The sequence below is a fragment of the Dryobates pubescens genome, chromosome 12 (genome assembly GCF_014839835.1).
Source record: "Dryobates pubescens isolate bDryPub1 chromosome 12, bDryPub1.pri, whole genome shotgun sequence".
In the NCBI taxonomy this organism is placed as follows: domain Eukaryota; kingdom Metazoa; phylum Chordata; class Aves; order Piciformes; family Picidae; genus Dryobates; species Dryobates pubescens.
Window position 1 is genome coordinate 23,625,850 of NC_071623.1, and position 27,471 is coordinate 23,653,320.

The following is a 27,471-nucleotide window of genomic DNA, read 5'->3' on the forward strand; positions in this document are numbered from 1 at the left end:
TCCTGCAAAATGCAGCAAACTGCTTTCTGGCTGGGGCACCTGGCTGGAAACAGAAAAGTATGCAGTCCCTTACCCCAGGTCTGTAAATTACAACAAAAAATACAAGCACAAAATTCAGCTGGGAAGCCCCAGTACCCAAATCTTACGGCCCTGTTTGTTTTTTGTCCTCCCCCACTCACAAATTTTGCAAGGTTTGCTACACAAGGAACCACTTGCAACATGACAGGATCAGTGTTTGTCCTCCACATGTGCACTTCGACCTGTTTAACCTGTGTTCTGGTGATGGAGACAGTGTCTTTGGAGCTGGCAAGACTTTTCAGTTCTTTCCTCTCTGCACATTACAAATGATTGTGGGAGAAATTACTGAAAAGTCACTAATAACAAAACTATTGTCACCATTTTCACAGAATCACAGAATGTTAGGGGCTGGAAGGGACCTTGAAAGATCATCCAGTCCAACCTCCCTGCCAGAGCAGGATCACCTAGAGTACATCACACAGGAATGCATCCAGGTGGGTCTTGAATATCTCCAGATAGGGAAACTCCACAACATCCCTGGGCAGCCTGTTCCTTTTCTATTTTTCATAGAATCATAGAAGAGAATCACAGAATCAATAAGGTTGGAAAAGACCTCAAAGATCATCAAGTCTAACCTGTCACTCAACACCTCATGACTACTAAACCATGGCACCAAGTGCCATGTCCAAGCCTCTCTTGAACACCTCCAGGGATGGGGACTCCACCACCTCCCTGGGCAGCACATTCCAATACCTAACAACTCTCTCTGTGAAGAACTTCTCCTCACCTCAAATCTAAACTTGTCCTGGCAGAGCTTAAGACTGTGTCCTCTTGTTCTGGTGCTGGTTGCCTGGGAGAAGAGACCAACCCCCTCCTGCTACAACCACCCTTCAGGAAGTTGTAGACAGCAATATGGTCTCCCCTGAGCCTCCTCTTCTCCAGGCTAAACAATCCCAGCTCCCTCAGCCTCTCCTCACAGAGCTTGTGCTCAAGGCCTCTCCCCAGCCTCCTTGCCCTTCTCTGGACATGTTCAAGAGTCTTGATGTCCTTCTTAAATTGAGTGGCTCAGAAACGGACACAGTACTCAAGGTGTGGCCTATCCAGTGCTGAGTACAGGGGCACAATGACTTCCCTGCTCCTGCTGGCCACACTATTCTTGATGCAGGCCAGGATGCCATTGGCCTTCTTGGCCACCTGGGCACACTGCTGGCTCATGTTCAGCTGGCTGTCAGTCAGTGCCCCCAGGTCCCTTTCTGTTTGGCAGAAGGTCTCAAGACATTAGCCAGTGTCTGTTGATCAAACAACTGTTCTTCTGAACACATCATGTGTATTTTACTTCAATCCATGTGCATTATTTTAAGCTTGTAAACGCTGGGTGATAAAAATAGGTAGCAGACCATCAAAAATGTAAAAATTAGCTAGGATTAGACTGAGCTTGTTCAGATGGTGTCAAGGTTTCAACCAGCACCATGCAATGTTGCCAGCTAGTCTAGCTAACTACCAGTGAGGTAGCCACCATAGTTAAGCAAGTGTTATGGGATACACATATTAAAAACAATGCATCATCCAAAGGCAAAAAGTGGCATTTAGGTAGATAATGGCCTGGAAAATCCTTACAGTGAAAGCACAAGATTTAACCACTGATGGAATTAAGTGGAATTAGTTAATCAAAAACTCCTCTGGAAAACAAATTACAAGAGATGTATTGTTGTCTGGTGAGTGTGAAGTCACCCTGCTTATAGAAGCTGCTCAAGTACAAAATGCATTTGTATTACCAGATAAAGGCAGGAAACAAAATTCTAGGAAACTGGGTTCCAGGCAGGAAAGGTGCCTCCAGACTATCAATGCCAAAGCAGGCATACTAGAGATAGAGTCCTTTCCCTACCCTACAGGCAGCGAGAAATAAGCTTATCCTGGGGAGAGAAGTTGTTGCTGTTGGTTACAAAAGAAAGAAGGGGGTCAGAAGAGCATTAAGGGAAAAATCAATTTCTCAGAAACTGGAAAGCAGAACAACTATGAAATGATCTATTTATTTCTAGGCACTCTTAAAATCAGAGAAAATCTGCACATGAGGAAAGTTGATCTTCCGTTAATAAATTAACTAAACAGGGGATTGGACTGGATGACCTTTCACGGTCCCTTCCAGCCCCTAACGTTCTGTGATTCTGTGATTCTTCTTTGCCATCTGATAGTGCCTTTGGAGCCCTGATGACAAATGGCCACATTTTATGTCCTCTGAATACCTCTCTGTATTTTGCCAGTCACATGAAGAGTAACAGGCAGAATCAGCCAGGCAAGGCGTGGAGCAGTCCCTTTTGCTTCACTTTCCCTGGCAAAAGTTGGAGCTGGCTAGACAAGGAAGTCACAAACCTGCTGCATTGTGTGTGACATCCAATGGGGATTTATGTCAGACCCCTAGATTTAAGAGAGCAATGACTATGGCTGCACAGGCATAAGCTTTCAAGTTTTCCATGTGTGCTCAGTTCATACCCATGCCATACTCAGCTTTGTGTAATTGGCAGAATAGTTTGTTGATATGTATTTGGTTTCTGAGAAGGGTTTTTCAAGTGAAGGCAGAATTCAGAATCTGAGTTTTAGGTACTTTTTATGTCCACATAGCATGACTCAGAGTCTCAGTCTTAACAGCATTCCCAGAAGGATACTACTTAAGTGTAGAGAGCCAAATTTTAAGTGAATGAATAGCTCTTTTATATAGATGTAAGAAAGATGCAGTAAGGGAGGGGTCCATGGAGATTCAGCTGGTGGGTTTCTGGTCCCTACGCAGTCAGTGAAGAAGCAAAAGACCTCTATATATGTTACTTCCATTCTGAACAAATGCCTGTTCCCTGCTATTGACTCTTTTCCCAGAATAGCATTAGCCCCATGTAATATGAATTGTCTTTTTTAAGGTTGGTTGGTTGGTTGGTTGGTTTTTAACTTGGGCACTTTCTGTGTTGTCCAAGTCCCTGTCAGTTATCAGAGAAGATCTTCATACAGTCCAGGTTTTCAAAGGTGAAATCTGGCTTGCTCTGATATGTCAATTTTGATTTATTTCAAAAAGAAGGTTTTCAGAAAGCCCTGTTAACAAGTCCCTGGGAATGAAGTGCTGAAAGAGTGCTGCATGTTGCTCACCCAAACACTACTTAAACTTGACTTCAGTTATAAAGTAAACAATTTAAGCCCATCATCCTTTAGCTAGCATTGACTCTTCTAAGTAAAATGCGAATTAATAAATAATTAAATGGGACTGAAGGGTTTTCCTTATTTACTTTTAGAGCCTTCAATAATGCTCTAGTATGGCTGAGACCAGCTGAATTGTCTTAAAAATTCTCTGTTTTTCTTCAGAGAGATACTAATAATTCCTAGTCTTGAAACAGGAGAGGGCATCATCAGACAAAAAGCTTAAAACCATACTGAAATAGCAAATTTTTTTGTTCAGCTGTACACATCATGACAGGTTTTAACTCACTACTTATCTATCTTATAAAGACACTCTATTGTATGTTCCTTATCTTTTGCAAGCCTGTGTTGTAATACTCAAGACTAGATAAAAAGGAAGAGAAGGAAAGGATGGATCCAAGATAGAGGAGGGCAGATTTAGATTAGACATTAGGAAGAAGTTCTTCACCATGAGTGTGGTGAGACACTGGAACAAGCTGCCCAGGGAGGTGAAGGCCCAGGGATGGAAGCCCCATCCCAGGATCTTTTTAAGGCAAGGCTGGATGTGTTTCTGGGCAACCTGATTTAGTGGAGTATGTCCCTGCCTGTGGCAGAGGGGTTGGAACTAGATGATCCTTGAGGTCCCTTCCAACCCTGATAATTCTGTGAAAAAAATTAAAATAAAATAAAAATAAAATTAAAATAAAGGTGAGGGGACAATGGATGGGCTGATGTTGGGGAGAATGGAAAGGGAAGGGACAAAGAAAGATAAAGAAGGAAGAGATTTGGTTTTGATTAGCAGCAATTAGTGATGATAAAGCAGATAAGAAAAAAGCAGCAATGAGTTCTAGCCAAATTTAAAGGCAGTATCTTCTTCCTTTGTGCATCCAGGCATCCAGTTATTTTGTATTTGAACATGGCATCTTCCTCCTTCACAAATTGCAATGACCAAAGGAAGGGTATTGATAGCATGGGAGAATCAAATTGCAAGATGACTTCACAAGCAAAATTGTCTGTGGTCATATTAAGCCTGTGTGAAGTATGCATCTGCCGGGAAGAGCAATTTGCATGCTGAACAGTCACCAGTGCAATGAAGCTCTTGGGTTACAGAGTAAATTCACCTAGGCAATTTTTAGCTCCAGTTCTCTATTTATCCCATGCAAACTGGATTTTTTTTAATACATATTACACATCTAGATCAGAGCAGACGTTCATGTGGAGGGCAGAGAACACACTTTTAACACAAGCGCTCCTCCTTTGCCTATTTCCAACGTCAAAAGCAGAGGAGAGGTTCTCTGAGAAAAGGGTGCCACAAACACAACTCTGAGAAGTATTCTGTTTCTCTGTCTCCTCTTCGAAGCACCTGAGATCTTCTCTTACTGAAGGAACAGTGAGAGATATATAAAAGGAGGGGAAAGGAACAGGACCTATCTGATGGAGACACCTATGGCACTTTCATCTTAGTGGAGTATTTCTGATAATTTTCCCCCCCAAAAAGCAAGATGAGTATTTCTACAATTCTTTAACACTATCATTTCTAGATGCATTTTGTAGTGCTTTTTAAATATTTGACATTTCTTCTGTGTTTGCTTACTTTTTTTTTTTAAACTCATCTAGTTCTATGTAATGACCACGCAGAGCCACTTCATAAGGGTTGGCATGGCTGCAGCTGTGTGAGTGGGAACAAATGTGCTTACCAAGAATGACAAAAGATAATGTTTTCTTCATTACTTTTGACATCTTATGCCAGCATTTGGTTTGTTTGGCAGATGCAACTGGACCTAGACCCAGGTCAAGGCACTGGAGCAAGATACCTGAGTTTTGTGTACACCTCACAGCACGAAGCTCCTCCCTCTATTAAATGCTTTAAGGACCTCTTTAGCTCATTGGCAGACAGCACAACAGAAAGGCCTTGATGCAGCATAGTGCTTAAACACTCCAAGCACCTAATTACATTCCAATGCACTTGTAACAGTCATGTTTCAACCTGAGGTGCTGGTTTCTCTGGCCTTAATGAAGCAAAACACTTCAATGCAGGAACAAAAATTTCCCTCTTTGAATGGTACTATCAGAAAACAGGGAACTTAAAGTTAGATATGTGCTCAAGAGATTTGTTTGATGTGGCCACAGTGCCCCACCATAAGTACTGTGTTGATCAAGGACCTAACTCCAGTTTACCATGTGGTGCCTTCTTGACAATCTTGGCTGATTACCCACAAGGCAGCCTTGCTCACTAAGATGTGGACACATTCATCCTAGAAATTATGTCAAGCACTTTTAAATGCCTTTTTCTTATGATAAAAATTCAGTGATGATTTGCCTTTGGACAGTAACATAATAGATTTGTATCAGGCTAGATATACATCAGAGCACTCTGGCAGTTGGTCTGTGAATTAAATGTCTCTTGAATAGAAACTACAGGATGAGAAGAACATCATAAACATCTGAAAACACTGCACATACAGTCTTACTCAGGAAAAACAAAGCTATCAAAACCTGCTAATTAAAAACTTTGTCCACTGCCTTTGGTAAAATCCTGATTACGTTGTCTTTCATCTTCATGCCTCACCCTTAAATAGACTATAACTGGAACTTTGCCTCTTCCCAGGTTTCAGACAAGTGACAAAGCATAAAGCCCTATGTATTAATTAAAAGAGAATTCTGAAACACCCAAAATAGAAAAGCAAACTTACTAGTATGCTGGTTGTTTTTGTTTTTCCCTGCTCTTTTTCCTTCCAAAACATTCTAGGAACTCAAATTTTCCAGAAAGGTGGTTGTTCAAATAAACCATGGAGTGTGCAAGAGACACTGGAATTCATTGCTGGTAAAACAATCCTAATAATCCAGCAGAGCCACTTTGGGTTGTTGAAACTCGAACCACGTCTGGAACGTTGCCCATGCATTAAGGCACTCATTTCTAATTGTAACACTTCCTGTGCTCAGATGACTTAACCTAAATACAAAGAGAAGAAATGGTAAGATAGCACTTATTTTTAATTTTTAAAAGTGCAACACATCAGTACCAGGTTGTATGAATTTTAAGGCATATTAAAATTTGCCAGAAATAATAAAAAACCAAACCCAAGGTATGTAAGTCATCTGTTCTACACCCTGTTATTTAAAGCATATTTGATTCTTAGTTTTTGTGTCATTAAATAAACACTTTTTACATAAAGTGTCTACAGTCAGACAGAACTGTCTAATACTTTGAAAAAGTGAAGCTATACAAGTCAGATTTACAGACAGATAAATCCATCTGAACTCAGCAGAAGTACTTTTGACAAATAAAGACATCATTACATGATTTGTAAGAATTACAAACTCTTTCAGCTTCTCTAGGATGCCAGAACTCATTTAACTCAACTGCTCATGTTAGCGATTGTCCAGTGTGTTGTTGAAAGCTAGGCCTTGCTGCAAGTATCTCTAGTATCTTGAAAATATTGGATATCACTCTTTTGGTAGCTTCAGAAATGATCAGATGGTGAGAAATTAGTATACTGTCCTATGCCTATATATTGAAAGAATTGGTAGGCATAAACATTTCAACAAAATGCCATTTGGACAAACATAATTGTATAGCCAAAACATTTTACTAAGGTGTCTCTATTTGCTCAATAACAATAGTGGTAAATGTCACATTACCCACCAGATGGAGCTCATACAGTCAAATGTGAGGGTTATCTTTTACAGACAAACAAATGAGATCTGTAGGAAGGGTTACGAAAAGCTCTTAGCACATTTTTACCGGTTAGTGCATAGCTGGATGTCATTTCTATCAGCTGGGAACTGTATTGTGGTGAGTTTTGTCCTGGAAAGAATACTCCTTTTCTGAAATGATTTCCCAAAAAAGTGTTCACATTCCTCTTGGTGCAGATAACTTCCTAAGGAGGTACTATTTCATATGGGAATAGTGGGGGTGGGGGGGTGGGTTTCTGACTAGACACACCACCAAGGAATGAACTCTCTGAATAAGCCTAATATTTAGAACAGTACTCATAAAGGTATGTTGGCATGTGCCTGTATCTTCCATGGTCACACCTTGAATACTGTGTCTGGTTCTGAGCCACTCAATTTAAGAAGGACATTGAGACTCTTCAATGTGTCCAGAAAAGGGCAGCGAGGCTGGGGAGAGGCCTTGAGCACAAGCCCTGTGAGGAAGGGCTGAGGGAGCTGGGGTTGTTTAGCCTGGAGAAGAGGAGGCTCAGGGGAGACCTTATGGCTGTCTACAACTACCTGAAAGGAGGTTGTAGCCAGGTGGGGGTTGGTTCTTCTCCCAGGCAACCAGCACCAGAACAAGAGGACACAGTCTTAAGCTGTGCCAGGGGAAGTTTAGGCTCGAGGTGAGGAGAAAGTTCTTCACAGAGAGAGTTGTTAGGTATTGGAATGTGCTGCCCAGGGAGGTGGTGGAGTCACCGTCCCTGGAAGTGTTCAAGAGGGGATTGGACGTGGCACTTGGTGCCATGGTTTAGTAGTCATGAGGTCTTGGGTGACAGGTCGGACTTGATGATCTTTGAGGTCTTTTCCAACCTTATTGATTCTATGATTCTATTAACTCTCACCTTGTATTTTTTTGTACTGACATCAAATCAGTAAACTGATGTGTTTGTGGAATGAGTGCAAAAGGGTTTGACCACAGGACAGCCAAGGTTTTGGGCAGGTAATGTTTTTAAATGATGCTTTTGCTTCTGGCTACTCTTAAAAATTCCCGAGTGGCAAATTTATTTCACAGCTATCCAGGCACAGCAGAGGAATGTGACAGGCAAGAGTCAAAGGCAGAAGCCAGGGAAAAGTCTGAAGGCACAGGGCAATCAGGTTTGTGTATTGAGATGTGTCATACACTTGTAGGAAAGTCAAGAGACAGAGGTGGAAGCATTGTGATCACAGAACATCACATCAATATCTCTTCATGTGGGTAACTGGGGATCTAGTTAACAGAAGCACCAAACTGCTTGTGTAATGAAAGCTCCGAAAGCTCCAAAAGCTCATTAGCTGGGATGTATTGCTTTCAGTATTGAAGTGCTCTAAGCTTCAGTGTAATTTCTACCATACATAGACTATTTATTAAGGCTGTGATTTATTTATTGTTAATGCAAATACAGCAGTTGGCATGGTGTTGGACTCGATGATCCTAAAGGGGTAGCTTCCAATTTGAGATATCCTATGATTAGCAGAATAGAATCATATACTGATACTGGTTATTCCTCTTTCTATAGAAGAGCCATGTGCAATGCTGTGATCATCTTTATCACAGTATAGCTCTGTTTACACTGGATGACAAAACCATAAGCTTAATGAAGTAAATATTCCAGTATAAAATGCTTGTGTAGACTGAATTTGAAAAAGCCTTGGGAAACATTAAAACAAAAGCTTTTTAATATTGAGCTAAGGACAACAGCCTATACACGCCACTGGTGCAAGCCATAAAAAGCAAGAAAGCAAGCAGCTAAGGAACACAGCTCACTCACCAGTTCCTCTTCCTAGCTGTAACTAGTTCCTTTCCGTCACAGTTCTCATATCACTTTGCTCATTCTGAGCACTCAAGGCACAGTCTGGCATCTGGCCACACATTTGTTACATCAGCACACACATCCTCATTTCATTTCCCTAATTTCTGTATTAAAATTTAATACAAAATTCAGGTAAATAACTAAATCCACAGACTACCTGTTCTCATATTTTCCTAACCAGTTCAAAGAATGCAAGAATAGCTCACAGCCAGTACCTGCAGATTGGCAGAATGCTTTACTGCCATATACCAGCACCAAATCACAAAACATCATACAACTGTAACATTTAGAAACCATCTCAAGCACATGGCAATCATCAGACCATGTCATGAGATCACCAGTCAACTGGATCTCAGCTCCAGACTGACACTGCTTAGCAGGGCGTACAGATGCATGGGCTGTGGTCAGGGGGGATTAGAGGAACTGAGGTTTAGAAGGGGGAACTGTTGATTAGTGTGTAGAAAACCTGAGTGACTCATACACTATATCTTGTGCTTTCCACCATGTAAACCACCAGACTGTGCAGTCTAGAAAGCCTGGGTTGAGGTTAACAGTAAATTGTGAATGACTGTCATCTTTCATTCATACAGGTATGAATAATGCATGACATGCCTTGTAAGGAGCACTGACAAACCTAGAGGTGACTTGGAATTGTTCCAAGCAAGGTAGATGTGGTGGTTTTTTTCCATTCTTACAAAACAACTGACCTCCTTATATTTAAAATGTCAGCTGCACAGTTCTAGTGTGCATCTGAAGGACCATCTCAATAACTCCCAGTTTAACATCACAAACCCAAGGGAATAGGGCAGAAAGGCTGCTGATCCAACTCCACTTTGCTACCCTTTTCTCTACTTAACGTGCACTGTGGTGTAGTCATACAATGAATGGTCTTGTCACAGAGAAGCCCAACAAGATGGACAATGGGGGCCAGCTTTTTGGTTCTTGGTCAGTAATAGCCCTAGGCCCTCATTGTTGCACACCTTCCAGGCCTGTCAAAGACATTAATAGTGTCATCATAGGTTTCCCAGAGATGTTCATCACCATATTGCCCATGAATAAACATGCCACTCAACAGGAAAGCAGAAAACCCTCAGGGCTGTGGGTTTGCATATATGTCTGTGGAAGTACTTGCATAGGAGAGAAAAGTCACACTAGAATCCAAGTTTTGTGAACTCTCCTCACAAGCCTGCTGGCCAAGACCAGCACTCTTCCTGCAACATCATTGCCTGGACCAAACCTCCTTTCCATGCAACACTATTATTTGATCATTGCACATCTTGCTTTCTCCATGAGGAGAGTGGCAAGGTTCCTTCAGACAAAAGTCTTCCCTGCTCCTCTCGACACTTCTATTTTGTGTGTTGAACAAGCAAATAATTTTATGTAGAAAAGAACACCCAGTGGCTACATGACTAAGACTGCAACTAGCTGGTTTCTGCAAAGTGGTCTGCGACTGCAGTTTGAGCAGAAAATGGACATATGCCAGAGCTTCCCAACCACATAGCCCAAAGGAAGGATGAAAAAACCTCTGTGTCATACTCTTGGGTGTTTCTGCTGCTATGAACAATGATGTGTAATGCTCACAAAGGCCTAGATGGTAGAAAAGCCTCTAGGGGGAGGTGACACACTTCCAAAGTTCTTTAATTTGGAAAACAGAATAAAGACAAACCTGGAAAGGGAAACATTAGTGGAGAAAACAAAACAAAACAAAACAAAACAAAACAAAAACCCAAACAAACACTAAACTGAAGCTTGCAGGTCCTTATCTTCCAGACTTTTCAAGTGTATAATTGCCTTAACCTCTGGCTGTTTCAAGACTGCATGAGTCATATCCTTGCTAACTGGAATAATTAAATTGAGCTTGTTCAGCATTTGTTACGATGGAAGGAAGTTAGTTAATAATAGGAAATGGAAAGCACAGGTCTTGGTTTTGTAGGTCCATTTACTTTGCTGTTTTCTTGAGTGATCTGATGCAAATGCATTTGTCATTAGAGTGGCATGCTTATTTCTGCTAACCTGAATAACCTAGATAATAGTAAGAAATACCCTTTATCTGTGTAACAGACTGTATTTATGTAGCTGCATGCATTTAGCAAATTCTTTGGTCATCCAAGTCTTCCACATTTTCCCTTGCCTTCTGACCACTGGTGAATTGCCAGCAAGAGCTGAACACTACACTGTTGTTTTGCTGTATACAACTGCAGTTGTCACAGGCTGTAATCAGGAGTTATAAAATTGAAAGTTTTGGTGTCAGTTGAACTCAAAAGCTGAAACTGGCTTCAAAATTCTTGGGTGAAATATGATGTCAAACCTTCTTTGAAGTAATTGTAAAACTGTTTCAGTGCTGTACTTAAAATGGACCTAGCTGTTAAAAGTCACTCCTGAAATACCAGAAGGACACAAATGTCTATTTGGCAAGTACAGCACGAAAATGACAAACTGTTTTCTTTAGAAACTTAATTTCAGATGTTGAGTTAGCAGAGCTATTTTTAATATCTGGAGAACAATGAATATCTAGAGAACAATTCAGCATGTCAAGATTGGAGATTTTTTTTTTCACATGAAAATGTTTATCACTACTGTGCTCTTGATAGAAATAAAAATCAAGAGATTGATGATACAGCAGTTCTCTCACAGAAGGCTATTCTAGCCATTGGTACTCTTTACAGCACTTGAATTATTTTCTGGGTTATGTTGACTTTTCTACAGTTTATTTGTGTGGCAATGCCAGCGACGAGCAGTGTGAACAATCTGGCAGTGCAGGCCTAGAGCCTGACATGGTGGTAGGCCATGCTCAGCGTAAGTGCAGAGCCAGCTGGCAGTGTAGCTAAACAGTGCTGTGCCTGCAGAATGTAACTAAAGCAGGACACTGGTAGCTATAAACACAGAAAGTTATCTTGGGACAACAGGACACGCACCTGCATAAACAACCTCGCGTGTCATCAGTAGTTGGACCAATAATCTATAATAGTGCGATGTGTGGTCACTCACAGGGAACCAATGAAGCCATGCCAACGAGGCTCTCCGAGTTTATGTAAGTTATAGAAGTTCCCTTGCTACACATTTGCCTTTCCTTTCCCATTTTCTTTGCTTTACACTACTGTGCTGTACTCACTACGCTCGCACTATAGTCCTACAATACTGGAACAATAAAGGAACAATACTCGATCATATTGGTTAGCTGCATTGACTCCAATCTCCGTCCCATTATATTTGAACTTGCCTATGAATCTTTTCAGAAAACTGAATTTATTTACATCTTTGAATCTCATTTTCCTGCCTTTTTAAATTTTCTTTTTCTTTTCCTTTTTTTGTGTTTTTTTTTTTTGTGTGTTTGTTTTTTTTCCCCTAAAATACTTACATTTTTCTTCCTTGGCACTTCTATTTCAGTTCTACTCATTTGGATTGTGATGCACCTTCTCTGAATGACTGCTCTCAGGTACATGACAATCCCATGCTGGAAGGCAAATATACAAAGCAGCTATTTTTTCACTTTTACCATAACTAAAAGTAACAGGGAAATTTGATTTCAAACAGCCACAGTCCAGATTAAACACAGATCTCTCACTTCAGTTAGTTTGAGGTATTTCAGGAGTTCTGGATCACACCACAGATTTGGTGTCTGTACACCTGAAAGCTCTTGTACTAGTCAGTCTCTGTAGGTTAGGAAAGCCATATTCCCTGGCTACTTTCAAATATCTGTATGTCACAAATGATGCCCAGCTTTCCTTCTCTACATGACTTTGGCTCTCTCTCATGTTTTTCTCAGTATGATCTGATACTAATCTGACATCTGAAACATATTGCCTGCCCTTTAATAGAAAGTTTCCAGGCAAACAAAAACTACCTGTAAGTATGCTGCCTGATCCATTTGCATCCAAAGCCAGTCTACTAATGAAATGATTTTATGTACTTTGTGCAGTTTCCAATGAATGCACTGAAATCACCAAACAGATTGGCTGATGTTTTCAGAGCTTGAGAGAAAAATCTGTGGCTAAATCAACAAATTAACTTTGCAAATGACAATCCTGTTCAGAAAATAAATACAGATAAAAATACATCACAAATTATGTAGCATCATGTACTCAAAGCAAAACCCTGTAGTCCATCCAGGTTATGTTTCTGATCAGTGCAAAACTCATGCAAGGCTTTTCCAGCATTTCCAGGCTTGACATCCTAAATGTTTTTTTTTCATTTGTTATGGTGTTTGTTTTTTTTCTCTTCAGCATTCACAAGATAATTAAAACAGGACCTTGAATAATGACAAAAGAGGAATAAGTAGAGTTTTATACTGCCGCAGAGCACCCCAGGAGGAAGCCTGTGCTTCAGAATGGTAATTTCCCTTCATGTCTCCACACTGACCAGAGTAAGGTAGCAAGCAGTTGTTCTACTCCTGCCCCAGCAGCTCAGGAGGAGAGGTGGAGACAAGGCTGTCCTCTCCCACCATGTTGTACTTTCCTACTGCAACGTCAGGTGCTTGTAGCAACGCAGAGCCTGTTTTCACACCTGTGCTGCAGGGAATGCTGGAGATAGTAAGCACAGAGAAATAAAGAGCAGCCTGTATTTATTATTTTTTTTCTTGTCTCCTTTGCTACCAGAATTCCTGGGAGACATTTTGGTACTGAAAGGTTTCCCCAGGTATTGTTCTGATTTAAAAAAATAAATCCCATTTTTCTGTTAGGTTAGTGGCAGTAATCACAGCTAAAGTTCTGGTGGTAATCTGAAGTTCACAGTTATCAATTACTAAGACACATTTCAGGACACATCAAGTTAAATCCCAGCCTCAGGAAGATGTAACAAGCTGCATCTGTCAAGTGGAGTTAAAAATACAGGGTGATATAAGAACATTCCGAACATAAGATGGCTTTTCTATATCCATTTTTAATGAAAAAAATACTGTATGAATAGAAATGGAATTATAACAAAGAATTTTCATTTGACCTAGGAAAATACAGGGATAAATAGAGCAAGTAAAACTAACCTTTTACTTCAGGGTTATTTGAACATCACAGAACTCCTGTCCCTCCTTACAGCTACTTGTTGTTTCAAAATAAGATTTGAAAATAAGAACAAAATATCATCACAGTACTTTTACTGACATATTCTCAGATGAACATTTGACAGCACTATTCATATATTAATTTTTCATTTTTTGCATGACAAAAAGCACAATAAAATACTCTCATCTATCTTTACACTCGAGGAAGGAAAGTTTGATCTTACCTGTGTCCTTTTAATTTCATAACTTGCCAGTTATTTCTGGCAGTACCCTCATTTGGTACTTCAATTTTTAATGTGCAATTCCTCAGATTTTATACAACTATGTAAAGTTGACATGGGATAATGAAGCATAGTTTTTACCAGTGAGGAGATCTGTTTTAAGATAACTTCCAAACACTTTAGGCATGAGCAAAATAATTTAAAGAGATCTTCACCAAACTAAAATTAACATACATGTATTCCATATATTAACACTGTCCCTGCTGTATGCCTTAGTATGGTCCAAATTCCCAACACAGAGACTATTTATATCATTTTCTAGTGTGTCCATATCTTCTTAAATTGGAAGAAATATGTTTAGAAAAGAAACCTGATCTACTAGAACATATAATGGGGATAAATTAACTTCAATTATGTTACTTGAAATAAAATATCCATTATATAATGGATGAAATATCCATTATATTAAGCTACTGGCTGGCAAGCATTAAATCAAATATAGACTTCTACATACTCTGGATCTGTAGTAAAGTTTTATAACATATTAAACAGACCTTTATTTTAAAATCTCTTTCCAGCACAGGACCAATCCTGTATTAACTGCCTCACATAAGCTAGCTGAGAGTTATGAGGACCCCTGTCTTTTTTGGTACTGTATTCTGAGCTTTTCCAGTTGCTCTACACACTGTGTCTGGGCCAGCTTCAGTGTTCGGTTCTCCTCTGTCAGTTCTGCATACTCCTTAGCCAGCTGAGCAGCGTCCATGCTTTCTTTTTCCACTTCTTCCAGCCTGGCAATCAGCTCCTTTCTGACAATTATGAAGAAAACCAAAAAACAAACCCAAAGATTACAAATGGCAGTATGCAAAACTTTGTCATCATATGTTAGCTTAAAGCTGGACTATAGGTTGTTAACATGGTGTTGCCTGAATCCTTGTAAAAAAAAGGAAGAACATTAATTTGCTAGAGTTCTCTGTTTCCCCTTAAAATATGAAGCTGCCAAAATCTCTGATAGGTCTGTTTTTCAGCAACCCAACATGCAAAATGCTGAGGACCTTCAAGTGTCTCCCATTTCAGTAAAACTTGAACACGCAGTTCATGGAGGAGAATCAAGTTCCTGGAAACCACATGCTAATATTTTGCCTAAAGAATAACAATTTTTTTTTTTTTCTTTCAGTATCAAACAAATTTGAAAGAGAGTGAGGGATTTTTTATTCAGCTGGTTAGCTTTATCAGTAAATTCTGTGAAGCACACATGGTCTCCTTTTCAGTGCTAGGAAGAAAAATTATTCTATTAAAAAAATAGGCACACAAATCTGAACTCTCTATATATGTTGTTTCTATGTGTTTATGCTCATACTTTAGTCCTACTGCTGAGGAAGAGTGATAGAGCTGAAAACCTACCCCTCCTGGCCTGGTCTTTTTAAGAGCAGACACAGGAGGATTCAAGCTGGTGCTTATTTCTGGATGGAGTCACACAGTGCCCTGTATTCCCAGAGCTGGCCAGGAGCTGGAGTCTCCTGTATAGTATCAGCTGAAATTACCTCAGCACAAGTTGAGATAAAAAAGGTATTAAAACAAAACACACAGAAGGCTTGAGTAATTCACAGGCTATGTAATTGCTCTCCACTTAGTTACCCAGCAGGCCTAACCTGGCCTCTGCTTTTTTTTTTTTCCCCTTTAAGTCAAGTAATTTATTCACCCCTCCTACAGGAATTCTCTTTTAAAAGGTTCATTCTGTCTTGGAGATCAGTTAATCTTTAACTGTTCATACCCCTGTGACTTTATTTCTCAGTCACGTTAAAACAACGCTTGTAGACCATCAGTGGGAAAATGTAATGCCTTCAAAGTGCATAGCTCCAATCTTTAAAGGAGCCCTCTCGTCAAACTAGACCAGTGCTTTGTCATAGGTTGAGTTGTAGTCTGCTGCTATTCATACCATCTTGCTTCATGCCAGCTTAATTCTAAGCCACCACAGCTTTCAGGAAATTCCTACAGATCAGCAATTCTATTGCCACAGCCAAAATATTCATTAAATGGTAACAGTTCAGTATTTGCTGATCACTTAGATTACTTATGGCTTCAAAACTACCACTTACAGAAGCAAAACTGTAAGAACCTGCATTTTGAAAAACACTTCTGTCTGGCTTTCTTTTAGGATTGTGTCCTTACTAAAGCTTTCAGTGACGGCATGGTTTGCCCATTCTTTAGCTGGCTGTTTGCAGTCACAATTACTGGAGCTCAAGGAGTCACAAATAAGAAGAGACCCCTCTGGCACACTGCTGTGTTTCCCATATTAATAAATAAATTAATAATAATTTTAAAAAGAGTTAGCAGCCATTACAGCAATTTTAAATCATTCAACAAGTTGCAGTATATAGAAACTCTCCAGTTATGCTGCAGGAAAGCCTCTTCTCTTTCCTTTCACCAGGTAAAACGTATACTCGATCAGGTCTTCGAGAGAAGATATCGAGGGTGTGGTTTTGTTCAAGCAGAATTCTGTTAACATTTGGCACAATACAGCAGTTAAAACCAGCAAGGCATTAATAACAGATTCATTTCTCTTTTCTAGATCAAGCAATGTTCAAATTGGCCAGGAATAACTGGTCTTGCTAGACAGTTCAATATTACATCTCCTATTAATGCTACTACAGGCCACAAAGCACTAATTGCATGTGTGCTTTAGAGAGTGAGAAATGCATTTAGGGACAATGAGATTTTACAAGTCCAGCAGCTTTAATCACTTCAGTCTCTTAGGGCTCCCTCTAGAAGACTTTTGTCTCTTGGGACCAAAAGACAGCTTCGGCAGTATTTCTTTGCAATTATTCTACTGGTGCAATCTAGACTGAAGGATGAAATGAAGATCTTTCAAATTACAGACTGTTGAGTCAGTAGTGTTCCAAACAAATTAATTCAAAATCATTCATCCTTACGTTTCCTACACTTCAGAGGTTCTTAAAGGCAATGCAGTGAACACACTGATAAGTAATCAGGATCTTAAGAGCAGCTACAACTTTTCTATGAGGACTTTTAGTACGTGTGAGAGAAAGGTACTAACTACTCTATTTGAACTTGAGCCAGGAGTGGCAGAGACAGACAGTGTGCAAACCCAGACAGCTCTATTAATGAATGTCTGCCCTGATTTGATAAGATGAGGTTATGTTCAGGCAAAGCTTTCATGCTGTTCTCCAGTAATACTCAAGCAGCTCAGATAACGTTTTTTCCCCCCCTGGGATTCAGCTTTTCTATTAAACAAAATATAAATGCATTAAAATAAAAATATACTCATTGCTGCAGCCCACACCCTGGGACCTCCCTTGCGGAAAGCAATTTCCTTGCACTGAGGTAGTAAAATTGCCCACTTCTGAGTCAGCAGAACCTACTTATTCCCTTCCCATCAGGATCAACACCTGTTTACAGGGTAGGGTGATGTTTCAGGCAAATACTGCCAGCCCTCCACGGAGATCTAAAATTAGAGTACCAGGGAATTGCTAAATGTTATGAATGGTGTAGTTTACGAAGCTCACAAAAGGATGAGGACAGTAACTAACATTTGCTTCTGATCTAATCCAGGATTTGAACTTAGCTTCCAGAAGCTAAAGAACCCCATACTAAGCTCTTGCACCATCTAGCTTTTGCTATGGATGCTTAATAAATAGTTCTGGCACTGTGTAATCTGTGTTTTCTGTTAATGGCTACCCTGAGTTCAAATATTAACAGCATTGATAAAGTATTTTTTAAAATGTTTCTGAGGTACTTGAACATTTGAGGCAACCTGTAACATACACTTCAAGTCTTCCTTTTGGGGGAGTGATTTGGGTGGGAAGAGAAGACAAGCGTGATCTGCCTCAGAAACCAATAAACCACAAGCCATTATGGAGCAGAATCAAAACCCAGCATGGTCTTAGGGAAATGACTTTCTTATGTCCTGGCCTTAATGACCGACCATGCAGAGAACAGCATTCCTTCACAGTAATAGTCAGGAAAGGTTGGACTTGATGATCTTAAATCTAAATAATTCTAAGATTCTACAAATAAATACCAAAAAAAATTACATATGAAGCAGATAAATCTGTCTGGAGGTAAGTGTGTTTGGAGAGGGACTGGACTCAATAAAAAGAGCTCCCACAGTGCAAAGAGGCAGACTTGTCTTCCTCCCATTGTGAACAATATGTTCAGGATCATGCATCTGTGGCACAAGACATATTTTCACAGCTACCATATGTCTGTGCCTTGTGGTGGTCATTTACTCCTCCCATATTTGACATGGCTTTCACATCAGAAGAAATCACGAGACCCTGTAAGGTAACTGCTGTCTGTGGAGACTGCTCTTCTCTGTTAAAGTCTGCTAACTAATTTTTTTAAAACAATGAGACAGCCTGCTCAAATGTAAAGGAAAGTGTGTCTCAGATGCCAGCACATACAAGTATTCATCACTGTAATTGGGCAAGCTGAAGTTTCAATTTTGTACTAGAAAAGCAGTAATTTCCACTCTTTGGCAAATAACACATATTTTAGATACATGCAAGATAATGACAACCCAAGTCTATAATGGCCAAATTATTAAGACAAAAGGTCGCATTTGTGGTTTACACCAGTCTATTTCTGCAGTATCCTAAAGTCTGAAGACTGTTTGTCTCAACAGTTTTGGGAAACACACTCAAAAAATAGTGTACCTACCAGAGAAACCGTCTGGACTTGAGACCACAGTAACAGTCCTATGGTTATGAAAGCATGCTAAAGCATGCAGAAGAATCCCACAAAATTAAGCAGACATCTCCAGTGCGTTTTTTACTGTAAGATGTGCCAAGGAAGGAACATAAATCACATCCCTGACAAAGAAAAGGATTGATCCTAAATCAGGTGGTGATCAAATGATATTTTCTGGAGAGTTATATTAGAATTGTCTGGGGGAGGAAAAAAACCAGCCAGTGCTAAGAATATAAGATATAGCTAGCAACCATGGCAACTCTAATATTTAACTACATAATCCAAGGTCATTATCTAGTAATAGCAATATAACGAGTGCTCAAAATAACCAGCCATCCCATCCCTTTCACCCAAACTTAGATAGCCAAAAACATCTGTTATGGAAATACATGTGTGTTTCTGGAACATAAATTAAATTACATTCTGTGACCTAAATGTGGTGTGCTCTTGCTTCCACACCCTTTTCTTTCTTTTCAATCGTATCTCCCATTCCAGAGTGATTTTGTCCCTTGTATTGCTGGCATACACGGGAAGAGTTTGAGTGAAGACAGCAAACAAAGCCCTGATTATTTAAATTTAAAAAATTCTACCTAATATTCTTTTAAATTATTTCAATTTCTTACTTCCTTTTGTTTGTTTGTTTGGTTTTTTCCTGAGTAATTTATTTTCCCATTCTTACTTGCTTTATCCTTTAATTTTCCATTTCTTTGAACCTGCAGTTTCCCTTTCTCGCTCATATTTTCCATTTTCCTGTGAAATAGTGGTGGTCTTCTCTCCCACTTCCACCCCAGTATATTCTCTTGTCATCTACATTGCATACAAGCAAAAGTTGCAAATAAGCTCTTATCTTGCCTTGATGAAAAGCAATCCTTTTCATTTCACACCACTGCCCTTCTATACTTTGGCCATACTTGATCCTCACACTAAAATGAGAGATAAGTCCAGCTAAGCAGAATTAAAAGATTTTTTAAAGTTGCAAAAGAGTAAATGTTTGTGACTACTAAAAAAAAACCCCATTGTTCATCTTTCTGCTTCTTAAAGAAGCCACCTGTAGAAATATACCTGCATGTACTATTTAATGTATAAAAGGTTACACTGAACTTTGGAGGCTGGAATATAAACAGATTAAAGAAGAAAGAATACTACTCCATTTTTTTGTTCTACTAAAAAGTTCCAATATCTGTGTGGATATTTATGTCAAGTTAAGGTAACATTATTTCTTGTTCTGCAGAAGGAACCTTACTGTGACTTTTCACTACTTAAAGAGTGCCTATAAGAAAGATGGGGAGCCTTTTTAGCAGAGTTTAGCCTGTTGCAACAGGACAAGAGGCAATTGTTTTGACCTAAGGGGAGTAGATTTAAGCTATATATAAGGAAGAAATGTTTTACAATTAGCGTGGCTAAACATTGGAACAAGTTGCCCAGAGAGGTGGTAGAAGCTCCATTCCTGGAACCATTCAAGGTCTGGTTGTACATGGCTGATCTAGTTAAAGATGACCCTGCTCAATGCAGACAGGTTGGACTAGATGACCTTTAAAAACCCCTTCCAATCTGAAGCATTCTATGATTATATTCTATGATTCTCCTAGCCAACAAAAAATATGTGCTCAATCCATTTTCTGCTCTTCTCCTGACAATCCTTGTCTTCAGTATCCTGTGTGCACAGTGTGCTGTCAGTAAGCCCACAGATGTAGACATTGCCAGGTGGGGTTCGACATTTTAATTTCACAGGCGAGTTGATCTGTGGGGAGGAAGTTTGGAGGACTGACAGTTGTACCACCCAACAGCACTTACGGTTGCCTTTGGTAAAAATGTACACTGAGGAACACTGCACAAATTGCTCGTTCCCATTAGAAAGAATAAAACTCTATCAAAGTAATATTTAAAAGAAATAGACAATAGATATCAGATGTATTAGGCAGCTGTGAATCTTTATCTCCATACATTCAAATTCAAATGTAAAAGAAGGTAAAGGCACCTTCGACAGAGGCAAATTTCAGAAAGCTGCAAACTCCATCTTTTCAATTTGATTATAACTGCTTCTGAGGCTAAATACTTGTACACCTCATCAGACTTCTTAGAAAAGCACAAGCATCCTTCCCTTCTGAGAATGGGAAGTTCAATACACATGCCACTCCAGCCATTATAATCAACTCTTCATTCAGCATATGCTACCCCATAAACTTCCTTTAACTTTCAAACTGTTGAGAATGTTTTTAGATGTAAATCAGAGATCACTAGACCAAACTCTTCTTTTACTTCTTGCTTATTCATTCAACTCCACATATCTAGTTTTATATAAAAAACAAGACTAACATGTTCAGGTTACATAAGCTGGCATGTGTACCTATATATGTACATTTGTGCACATGTATGTGTCTCCTAAGAGCTATTTAATCCATTTTCCAATTTCAACCAAACTTCGTGCAGTAAAGAAGTCCTAGTTAATTTCTGGAAGGTTTTATAGGAATGGACTGTTGTTTCCAAATGGGGAAAGCAGTATTGTACAAAATGGAGAATCTACACTGAGGGAAGAGTCATAAATAGTTTCCATTTGGAGGCGGGGGGGGAAGCTTCACTTGGCATTTGCAGCTTTTTTAACCTCAAAACCAAATATCCAGAGTGGACCAACCTGTAGGACATAAAGCATCTTCAGCTGCAGTGCTTGTAAAGCTACATCTTCAGATTAAGAGATTTGGAAGGTTGTGAAAGGTGCTGCACTGACATTTGTCATGTTTAGGCATTTCACAGATAGACAGTGTGTGACACAATATGTGTAATATGTAATTAGAAGGCATGTAAGAATCACAGTAATATAATTATATTTGCTGTCCTATTCAGCCACTCTTGTTTGAACTATGTTTACTGGGGCATGAAATCTCCCATGTACAGAACAGGTTCAGCAAAGATAGCAGTGACTGAGACTTTCTCACATTGTTTCCCTGTTGACATCCACTGTTGAAATGAAAAAAAAATGCCAGTGTGAAGGCTCTTCATTTATCCAGGACAGCTACTGTTGAGAGGCTGACTTCTGTGCTCATAATTATGAGCTCAGGTAAAAGAAAAATTGTGTGTGCATCTGCCATTCCCAAGTGAAGTATTTCTAATCCAGCTAGTACCACAGACTTCACAAATAAGCAACAATGCATTCAAACAGCATTTTTAATCATGCTAGTAAATGCAAAAATATGTTTTCACTTCATAATGTGCAAACTGACTCAGGGATGTGTCAATAATAATAATAACAATACATTTATATAAGTAGACTTAAACCCCAAACGATCTAAGGATACGTTTTGAAGAGATATGTCTAAAGTTAGGCTCTTAAACAAACATTTAATATTTTAGACTATTTTTGGATTTTGTGGGAAGACAAACACATGCTTTCTGCTGAATTTACTCAGTTGCTAAATACACAGGTAAGCAGCTTATATTAGGCAACCAGATTTGGCAAATCTTTGCAGAAGTTTTTGAATTAATTTTCTTCTCTACTCCTTTTTTACAAACACAGATTACTTTTGGTTGGGCAAGTGTGATTAACAATGAATCAAATACAAACACTGGCATTATGTAGTGTTAATCTCTTCTGGTTATTTTTAGTTCTTTTTTTCTTTTTCTTTTTCTTTTTTTTTAAAGTTTTGTGCCAATCTGTCAGCAATTGAGTGCCATGCAGGTCCTACAGTGGAAGGGGGTTTGTACTGGAAAGCCTTAACTAGTAGCATCACTTTAGGCAACAACTAGTTGCACTGTGCCTGTAGCCATCAATCCCAGTAAAGACAAGTCTCACTTTCTTACCCTGTCTAGTCAGGATTCAAGGATATGCTTGATTATTTTACTTGTAAGACTACTGGATTTCACCACTTTCCTTCTCATCAGCTTGCTTATGCAGCTAATGATTCCCATGGATGCAAACTTATCTGAATTCCATGATCAGCTGTGCAAATTTTGCTATGAAACAGATACAGTGGAACACCTTCTACTCAAACTCCACTCTTCAACCTCTGCTGCCATATTATAAATGTTTCTGTTCAAGCAGCATTTGGAAGAATGATGGTGTGGTTTTCATGTTCACAAGAAGTTTTAAAGATTGACATTAAGGTAACTTTCCCTGAGGAAGGCAACCCTGCTTGAAGTCACCTTCAATGAGAGTGTAAAATTTAAAAAATATTTACAAAACCAAGATATTTGAAAGTGAAAGCTTGCTCAGCAGTAGCTATTATTCCTTGAGGTTGCTGTCCATTAGAAACTTTCATTACTCGCCCTCTTTCCTCTCTCTGAATTCCTTTTTCAGGTTTCTTATGGAAAGGGACCAAGAGTTACAGAGTGCACTTTGCCATTTAATAGTCATGCAAAGATTACAGAGGCATGAGTATAGGTCACAGACAAGAAAAAAAGGCCTGCAGTTTATGCACTTTGGATATGAACACTTAAAATATCACTGTACCTACAGACAATTCACCTCACATAAAAATATTTACTAATATTGTCAAGTACTCTAAACCTAACCGAGGATCCACTATGTTCTTCATTAAAACACGTAAAGTTGAACTGAAGAAAATTCTGTACAACTACAAGGGGACTCACACCATCTGAACTAGACTCTTACATGACCTGGAGGCTGTCAATGAAGGTTTTAAGGGACACCTGTATAACTGACAGCCAGAACTACAACAGTTTTGTGTCCTTAGTGGCCCCAGCTGATCCTACAGAACGACCTAATTGTACTGTACTGTGACCATCAGGCAGAGGCACAAGGTCAGAGAATACCATGTGAAATTTCCATGTTTAAAACAGGATTTTACAAAGAGAATATACAACAGTAAATACTTTAGAAAAAGTACTCACTTTCTTTCTTCCAGTAGAGCAATTTCTTTCTTGACTTCATGGTATTCTTCTGCTATTTTGCAGTGCTGTTTGTATACCTGCATAGATTCCTTAGAGTCATGACAAGGAGGCAGCGGCTTTAAGAAAAGAAGAAGAAGAAGAAAAAATTACTGCTTTTGAATGGAATATTAGGAAAATTGCACATATTTTGAAAGATGTAATGTTTATCTTAATTCTTGTGAGACTACTTAAGGATTTTTTTCCCTAGTGTCTTAGTTTAAGGAGCAAGACAGATGCTAATTAACCCTTCTCAAAGGAGTTAAAGAAAACCATTCCACACTGGACTGGAAAGAATTAGAAGTTTAAGTGGAAGTACAAAGCACAGTAAAAGACACAAACCCATCCTTACCTCCCTCTGTTTTTTTCAGCTACAGTGATAGAAGAATGTAGTGGTCAGACCCATAAAAGATATGGTGATGTTTTCACTGTAGAACCTGCAGCACTGGGCAGAAGGCTAAACAAGCAAACAAGCTCTACCGACTACATGTTGGGTTTTTTTGGTCACAAATGCATTGCTTATTCCATTTTCTTACTAAATGGGACAGGACCATGAATTGGGACACTAAAGATGATTCTGCTGGACTCAACATTAGTTATACTGCTGACTATGGTGTAGTCAGGATTTTTCTATCCTTCACCTTCTATGCTCCAAGGTGTAAATACTTTGCTCAAGATCACACTTAGTTTCTCTGCATCTCTATTCCCTGTAGTAGAAGGATACATATACCTTGTTAGAAGAAATGTTATGAGTAAAATCAGCTATATTTGCAGAGTGTGTGAAATTTCCATGAGAAGTGCAGGTGAGATTAAGAATAGCAACTAAAAACAAAAGATCAGGTAAAAAAAAGACACAGTGAAGGAAAAAGCTCTGTACCTCCTACCCTAGATACTGACATTGCTGCAAGATACTAATTTTTTTGAGTGCACACTGGAGGTATTAAATGTAGCAAATAAACCTACGCTATCCTAGGAACTCCTCATATAAATTTCAATTAAGATCTTGAATTTACAGTTTGGTTTAACATCAGTGTTTTTTGTTCTTTAATGTAACTTAATTCAGGCTTCTGGATTGACTGCCACATTTTGTCTATAACACTTTCAGGAAGCATAGAATTTTTAAGTTGTTAACCATGAATCAATTGACTGTAAATGAACTCCAAATAGCATGCTTGAGCCACCTGCTTGAAGCAAAAGGAAGCACTTTAAATAGTTCCTTTAGTATCCCGTTAAAGAACACCCAATTGTCTTTCACAATGTAAGTACATTGTTTTATTTTTTCTTGTCCTACTTTGACTCTTCTCTGTAATGTAATATTCATTCAATGACATTGTTAGGAAAACAAAAGCACAAGTCTTCAGAGTTTCTCTACGATCTTGAAACTTAATTTTTACTAAATATACTCAGAGACAAAGACTAAAAATATTTTTATCCAGGAAGGATGGCAAATTTGCTCCAGATGTATGCCAATGCACAAATGTAACTTATGTATGGACCTTGCAAACACTTGTAGATGGTATGCAGTGTTCTAAATGTATGCCTCTAAGTGTAAAAATGCTGTGGCAGCATTGTTTCACAGGACATTGTTTCATGCTTTCTGAACATGGAGAACGTGGGAACCCAGGGAAAGAGCAGTCCACTCCCAGATGAATACGGTCCCTAGGAAAGGACTTTTAATTGCTTTTCAGTGTAGATAAACAATAGCACCATTCATATAACCCCCCAAATAATAAGCATAAATTTAACAAGACAGAATATAGAAGTCTCAGTGCTCTAATCCAAGAATGCAAGGGTGAGCCAAAGTAGCATCTCTGGTATCCACTGGGCAGCAGCAAACAACAAATGCGTCACAATAAAACAATTTCGAATGGTACTCAGGGAAAGTCCCCAAATGGTGACACATCAAAAGAAAGAAAACCCTTGCTTTTGCTTCCAACTCAGTTTCTGCTAATCTAGCTGATTTAAACCAGTTTAAAAATTAAGCAGCATTCAGTTTCTATATTCCAGCTTCCCACTCAAAAGATATATATAGAGAGCTAAAAATTATCTAGTCATGTTGAGACTTAGTATCTAATTCCTGCTTAGAACCAGTTGCTGACTTTCAAACCCCTTCCTATCATTGTTTCCTCTTCAGGGTCATTTTTTCTTGTATTGATGTTTTACCACTCAAAAGAAAGTAACAATAAAAGATACAGTCAGTTTACTAATATTCTGTTTGTGCAGTTCTTTGCAGTTCTGTCTGATGGTATTAAACATTCTAGCCTAGATGGCTAGGCAACTTGGTTTACTCTTTTGCAGTTTTGGCATTTCAAAGATAAGTTTTGGAGTTAGTACCTAGAGAGTTCATGAGTAATTTCTGGCCAGGAGGACATGAAAAAGGCTCATGCATTCATTATTTAACAAACACCTCTACTGCAATCACAAGAGAAAATGGAGAGATTCAGGTCTAGTCAGTTCTTTGCTTGCCCATCAGAGAATGCAAGCCAACACAATAGCACAAAGAAATTATTTTATCTGTGTCTAATAGCCTACTTTTTTGACATAAAAAGAGTGTGAAAAATTAAGGATAGATATGTTCCCACCAACAGAAGCATTTTTGTAAGATGGCAGAGCAAACTCCTAACAAACAAACAAACACAGAAACAGAAGCAAAACTTATGTGTTCCAATTAGTCAGCAAATATTTACAATATTAATATATTCCCATGGAAAACATAATAGTAACAATTACCTGACCAGGCCATATTCAACTAAATTGGAATGGGAGGAATCCTGCAATTCACAACCTTGCCCAGTTCTATCTTAGAATAACTGAAGTCCCTATCTGACTCCAAGAAGCACGAAGGATTAGAAACATTTCTGTCATTTCCACTTTGTTTTTGTTGAAGCCAGTTTTGTATAGTCTTTGAATGTGCCAGTGCTGTCTTCCAAAGGGTGGCTCTCTGTCCTACCTGTTTCACCTGTGCAATATATTTGCAGAGGGCTCTCATATCCTTTCTAAGACCTATGTCTCAATAAAGCTGCATTCCTCCAAGCCATCCAAGATAAAATTTCCATTCTCCTCAGCTTATTCAAGCAGTCTTCTTCTGCTTCCCATTCCACCTGCAATGACTTTTTTGAATCTTGTGGCCAGGCTGTGGGAAGTGTTGCAGATGATACCCTGTTGGCATTCCCATAGCAGAGAAGAAGAACTGGAAATCCCAGCAGTAAGCACTTTTCATCCATGAAGTCTGTATACTACTTTTTTTGGTAAGAGCTTGCTGGTTTACTCAGGCAATTAATTACAACAGACCTTACTAATGGTAAGTTTGCAGTCCAAGTATTATTTTCACTTCTTTAAAACAGTCCAAGCTTGTTACTTCATGTAGCATCTTGCCCATCCATAAATTAATAAATATAAAAACATACCTGCTACATAAGCAAAAAACACCTCTGCCAAAGAAAGTTATATTTAATGGCAACAGTTGCTACTTTTAATCCTGCTTATTTCAGGCTTCAGTGTCATCCACCCTCATTTTCCTGTGCTGGCAAAATACGCACATAGAGCGTCTCTGATTTTGTTCACAAAGCTAATATAAAACCTACAGCTTTCAGTTATAACTGGTGGTCTACCCTACTATGCCCCACTTCAGTTATAACTGGTGGTCTACCCTACTATGCCCCACTTTCAACAAGGTCTGAATTTTCTTTGTGTTTTGTTCAATAATTCACTGTGACACTGACAAACTGTCTATCGAATACAGCAAGTAAGCACTAAGAGGTCTTGTTATAAGCTGTTGTGTAACATGCGTCTGTACATCTTTACAAGACATACCCACCGTTTATTTAGATTTCTGTTTGGAACTCAGATGTGAAAGATGTTGGAAGATGATATGCAATGGCAGCTCATGAAGACATAGGAAGAGCCTGAGCCATCCTTCTTGTTTTTCAAGAAAGGTTGAAGGAGCTGTTCTACTTAAGATCTTTTCTGGGGAACACAAGAG

The 27,471-nt window shown here is 39.0% G+C and overlaps 1 protein-coding gene across 1 annotated transcript in view; it reads right to left on the minus strand.

Annotated features, from left to right (window-relative positions):
* Positions 1-14,526: 14,526 nt before the first annotated feature.
* The window catches only part of MAP3K7CL (MAP3K7 C-terminal like), a 28,375-nt gene continuing 15,430 nt past the window's right edge, over positions 14,527-27,471 (minus strand). Inside the window, exons 5-6 of the mRNA XM_009905688.2 lie at positions 23,454-23,569; positions 14,527-14,707 (exon numbers count right to left, since the gene is read on the minus strand). Of these exons, the coding sequence (XP_009903990.1) occupies positions 14,527-14,707; positions 23,454-23,569 (297 nt within the window). The remainder of the gene's footprint in view (positions 14,708-23,453; positions 23,570-27,471) is intronic.